The sequence below is a fragment of the Populus euphratica genome, unplaced genomic scaffold (assembly GCF_000495115.2).
Source record: "Populus euphratica unplaced genomic scaffold, PopEup_1.0 scaffold1798.1, whole genome shotgun sequence".
Lineage (NCBI taxonomy): Eukaryota > Viridiplantae > Streptophyta > Magnoliopsida > Malpighiales > Salicaceae > Populus > Populus euphratica.
In genome coordinates this window covers 11,352-16,957 of record NW_011501611.1, presented here as the reverse complement: position 1 = coordinate 16,957, position 5,606 = coordinate 11,352, and the positions used below count along the sequence as shown (strand labels likewise).

General features: G+C 36.1%; 1 protein-coding gene across 1 annotated transcript; it reads left to right on the top strand.

Annotated features, from left to right (window-relative positions):
* The first annotated feature begins 401 nt into the window (after positions 1-401).
* On the top strand, positions 402-5,604 carry LOC105118157 (oxidation resistance protein 1-like). The gene is made up of 8 exons (XM_011016042.1): positions 402-1,216; positions 2,411-2,937; positions 3,070-3,142; positions 3,531-3,608; positions 3,683-3,746; positions 4,636-4,723; positions 5,076-5,160; positions 5,332-5,604. Exons 1-8 carry the CDS (start codon positions 1,088-1,090, stop codon positions 5,413-5,415), a joined length of 1,128 nt encoding a protein of 375 aa, XP_011014344.1. The 5' UTR covers positions 402-1,087; the 3' UTR covers positions 5,416-5,604.
* The last annotated feature ends 2 nt before the right edge of the window (positions 5,605-5,606 follow it).

Genomic DNA, 5,606 nt, shown 5'->3' with positions numbered 1-5,606 from the left:
TATATTTTTAAGAATATATTAAAAAATTCAGGGTAAAAAATAAGTTATCCCCGTTGTTCTCCTTTTACTTTACTCATAATACAAAGATAATGGAATTTTTAATTTTATATAATAAGTTTGCAAAGATCAAAAGATAAGGATACGTGAAAATTTAAATTTAAATGAGTTAAATCCAGAAATAACCAATCTCATCTCAGCATAAAAAATAAATGATAAAAATTATTAGCCTAGTAATTCAACACAAAAGTGTAAACAATGGATTAAAATTATTTAGGTAGCCATTGCTCCTGGTTCCTCAAAAAAACTTTGAAACAAAATTTATATATTTTTGTACTTGAAGAAAGATACAACTTGACATATATAAATACTTCCCCTCTTCTCTCTTGTTGGAAACAAAAAAAAAGTCTAGCCAGTGATTCTGAATTTGTCGTTAAGCACGGATGTGGATAGCGGAGTCGCCCGGGAAGTCTCTTTTCTAGCCTCTGTACAAAGAACAACTCGATCCTTATGGCGAAAGCTTCAACGCGATTGATTAAAACGATATACTCCTTCAAGGATTTGGTATGAGCTATTCATTTTGTAAAATTAAATTAAAAAGTCCATAAATGACTGGGATCGAACGGAGACGAGCACCTTATCCATTGGGTCAAGGAGTCTTTCTGTTTACTGTTTCCTTAAGATTTTTATATAAAAATATATATAGAGGTTAAAAAGTTAAATACGAGGGTCTCAAAAGCAGGGGTGCTGTTGCATCATCATTTTTTTAGCAAGAAAATCCAAAGACAAGACTTTGAACATACTCTTCTCCCCTCCTCCGGTCGGTAGAATAGAACCCTCCTTCCCCTCCTTCAACCTACCTCTAGGTATCGAAAAGCAGAAAACAAGGCTTTTTTCTATGAGCGTAACTGTTGCTGAACCCAGAAAGGAAACAAGAACTGGGATGCCATGGCCATGGAAATATGAAAGGAAAGATATCTGCAAACATATTCTCTTTTAGTACACTATTTGTGTAGTTTTTAGTCTTCTTTTTTTTTGTGGAAAAGAAATCCGTTCTACCAATTTTTAGTGTTTTAAAGAAAAAGGGAGCATGGGAAAGCAACAAAAGTCGTTAAGGAGCAAGGCAGTCCACTTTGTGTCTGATCTCACCACTGTCATCCTTAATCCTATCTCTGATAAACCCTCCAAGCATCCCACTCCTCTTCCTCATCCTCCTCCTGTAAGTCCACCTCTCTCTCTCTCTCTCTCTGTCTCGATGTTCTCCTCTTCCTCATCCTCCTCCTGTAAGTCCATCTCTCTCTCTCTCTCTCTCGATGTTCTTTCTTTTCTTTTCATGTTTTGGGGTTAAAGGTTGAGACTTTATCGTCATGTTGCCTTTTTCTGGATAATTGGATGAATACCCACTTCTAATTTTATGATGGGTAGGAAGATTTTAATTTGTTTTTGTTATTGGGACTTTGGTATTTGATCTTATAAATCTGTTTTCTTTTCTTCTTTTTGTGAGTTCTGTTTATTGGTTATTCATTTTCAAGAATGAATGTAACTAGAATATTTTTCGCTAGAATTTTGATCATGGAAAGCTCAATGCATTTGATCACTGGGGTTGACTTAATAGGTTTATGAAATTAACTGTCTGTTTTCTTCTTGCCTTTTTCGTAAACAAAAGAGGAAAGGAACTTCATTGGAAATCAAAATGAAAAATGATCCAAATGATATAAATCAAAACTTCATTGGAAATCAAAATGAAAAATGATCCAAATGCTATAAATCAAGACTGAAATGAGCTCCATGGTAGATGTTTGATAATCTTATCCAAGTAGATATTGGTGTTTTTTTAACTGTGTTCAGCAGCTTAACATTAACAATGTTAAGTTCGAAACTCTTCAAGGTTATCAATGTTGTAATCATTTTCCTATTGGGTTGGGTTGATATTTCCAAGAATTACTGTGGTTGGACTATTTTTAGCTAGAATCTTGATCGTAAAACTTCAATGTGTTTCTCTACAGTGGTTTCGTGTGGGATTTAGGGGAATCAGTGTCTGTTTTGTTAGCTGACAAAACAAAAAAGGAACTTCATTGAAAATTAAAATGTGACTGATTTTAGAAACCATGATAAAAATGAACCTGATGATGCATCACTGACACTCTTTAAGTCTTATCCGAACAAGTATTTGATAACATAGCAATGTTATGTTGGGAATCTCGAACAAGTAATTGATAACATAGCAAAAAGGGAACTTCATTGAAAATTAAAATGCAACTGATGTCACAAATCATGACTAAAATGAACCTGATGATGGATAGCTGACACTCTTTAAGTCTTATTCGAACAAGTATCTGATAACATAGCAATGTTATGTTTGGACTCTCAAAAGTGTGCTGAAGTTGTAATTACCCACTTATTGTTTTGACAGGAAGATGTCAGTGAGTCAAAAAGGAGTCAGCTAGAGTTCGTTACTGAAGAGGATACAGGGCACTTAGTTGAGGAGCCTGATACTTCTTCATTTAGTGCATTCTTATACTCTTTGTTATCGTCCTCAGAGTCTGGAAATAATCCAAAATTGGATGAGCAAAATGATCATTCAGCACAAACGGGTGACCAGCTATCAGAGAATGTAGCAAAAGAGAGTGGCACAAAAAAGGGGTTATTTTCGAGGGGCAAACAAACTCTAAGAGCTGTTTACCAAGCTACAAGAATTGGTGGATATCGGAGCCAAGAAAGCAAGGGTAATTCAGACTTGAAAAATGTTGATGAGAATGGTGATTTTGGTGGACTTGAGGTGAAGAGTATGCCGAAGCAGAACATGAAAGAGCCTGTTGCTTTGGGTGATCTTCCAGACATATCTGAACCTTCATTGCTTCTTTCAGAGAAAGAAAGAAGCACCCTTTATGTTTCCCTTCCAGCACTTGTTCAAGGGAGGAAATGGTTATTGCTCTACAGGTACAGGATTACAGATTTTAAATATACAATTGATTTTAATATATATATATATATATATAGTCATGTGGTTGATAGCTAGGTAATAAATAGCAGTCTTTCCTTGACTTTCTCTTTCCATGGAGTTCTTTGTAGTACATGGAGGCACGGGATATCTCTTTCAACCTTGTATAGAAGAAGCATGCTTTGGTCTGGACATAGCTTGCTGGTAATGCTAATTTACTTTTGGCTAAGGACAATACTTTTTGTAGTTATTTAATTTAGATTTGTCTCCTGAAGGTTATTTTTCAAGTGGAAAGCTGCCCCTCCACCCCCGCAAAATTGATCACTTATGGGAGTAATTATATTGTACTGTTACCTTGCTCATAATTCTTATTGTGAAATAACTGAAAAAAGTTGATGAGACGAACTTTCCCACAGGAAACCTCTCCTGTGAGTGCAGTATCCAAGAGGATGTGGTGAATTTGTTGAGTCCAAAGTTGAATTACTGGATCTGTCCCATTGATTATGAGCTTTGCACGTTAGTCATAAGCCATGCATATGGAATTTGGAACTGGAGTTGCTCCACATGTCTTACCATGCTAATTTTCTTTCAGGTTGTTGGAGATCGCAAGGGGGCAGTATTTGGTGGCTTGGTTGAAGCTCCGCTAAGGCCAACCAACAAGAAATATCAGGTAGATACAAACTTATTAATTCATACAGAAAGCACTTTCTTTTATGCGTTGTGTTGACCATGAAGTTTGAACAGGGAACGAATAGTACATTTGTTTTCACAAATAAACCTGGTCATCCTGTTATATTCCGTCCTACAGGTATTTCCCTCTCAGATTTATAGGTGAAAACTCTTTATTCTAATTAACTGTCTTACTATTGGAAACATCTGGATTTTTTTGTTGGCGTGCCAAAACATTATTCCCTGTGTGCACTTGCTTACCTTATGGATGTTGTTCTAGCATCAGCATGCAAATATGTCATGTGAGAATGGGTAAAAAAAATGTTCATCAAACTGATATTGATTGCAGGAATTACAATAAAATTGGTTTGAAAGAAGCTTATACATACTTGTTAAATGAAAAATAGTTTCTTATTCAGCTGGTGCCTTTTGTCTTGCTAAATAAATTTTGCTTTACGGAATTCGCAACTTTGAGGACAAAAACTGCATTGCGTATAGTGCATTTCATTTTAATTAACTTTTAGATGAAGTAATCACAGCGTACTCTGCTGCAAGCAAATGCTACATATCTCTTGCTCTTTAACTTGTTAGATATTCATGGCCATGAGAACACTGAACTTATTACTTGCAACATAAAATTTAATGGTCCTTCAATACAAGGACATCCAACATGTTGATACTCCTTTTCTTCCCAAATTTTGTTCTCAGTATCTCTCTTAAGACTCCTGAAGATAGAATTTTTGGAAACTTGTGTTTGAACCGTGTATGTCAATCACAAGATCCAAGTCAAATTGCATGATGCCAAGAAAACTACAGTTAAATAGGAACTCAATAAATTTCTCAAACGGAGAGTGGAAACTTAGTGGAAGAATGAAAAAGCCTACAACATGAGGGTACATAAGCACATTCATGGCCATCCCAAAAAGGTGTTTTCTCAGAAGTCTACGGGACTTCAGTTTATCATCTATTTAAAACCTATTTCTGTTTTTGCTAAATCTGTCTGTGCACTAAAAGCTATGTTAAAGCAGGTGCTAATCGTTATTTCACTTTGTGCTCCACTGACTTTCTCGCAATTGGTGGAGGTGGCCACTTTGCACTCTACATGGACAGTGATCTGTGAGCACCAACCTTTACTTCTCTGTTATATATGTATTTATTCTGCAACCATGTGTAATGTGAATTATGTCTGTTTCCTCGAATAAAATTTAGATAGTGTTTAGTTATTGTTTTAGGATAGAAAAGACTGAGACTGCGGGGATAAGGGAGACTTGTCCCCTCTTCCTGTTTTGAAGGGATAAAAAATCGCTTCAAAACTTTCCTAGAAAATTATTTTCACATCTTTTGTCTTTTTAACCAAATATATTTTGTTTATTTCGGTTTCTTTTAAATTTGTCCTTTTTGTTTTGAGACACTACCTTTACACGTGATTATATAATGGATCTAATTTTTTTGTCTGTTCAATGCGAAGATTAAATGGATCAAGTTCGGTCTCGGAAACCTATGGGAACCCTTGTCTTGCGCACACAGAAGACTTTGAAGTTAAGGAAGTTGAGGTATGCATGGGCCTCTACCCTTCTCGCTCTCTCTCTCTCTCTCTCTCTCTTTCACACACAAACACGAAGCAAGCCGTTTCCTGTGGTTCATCAGCTCTACAGTGTCAAATTCCTTTTGGGATGGTTACAAAACAACTGACAGAAGTCGCATTTTCTCCCTCCGTATTGCAGTTGTGGGGCTTTGTATATGGTTCAAAGTATGAGGAAATACTTGCTTTAAGCCGAACTGAGGCTCCTGGGATTTGTCGGTTTTGAACGTTCAAGAATGGGACAGAGCTCATTCATTATGACGTGGATCAAGTGGTTTGTTTGACACTACTGAATGATGCTTGATGCCAATCCATTGCACATCTCAAATGGAAGTCGGTACATGTAAAGAATCATTTACTATCAACCTTCGTACACAGATATTCAATCTTTAAACCAAGAGTGCTTTTTAACGTTTT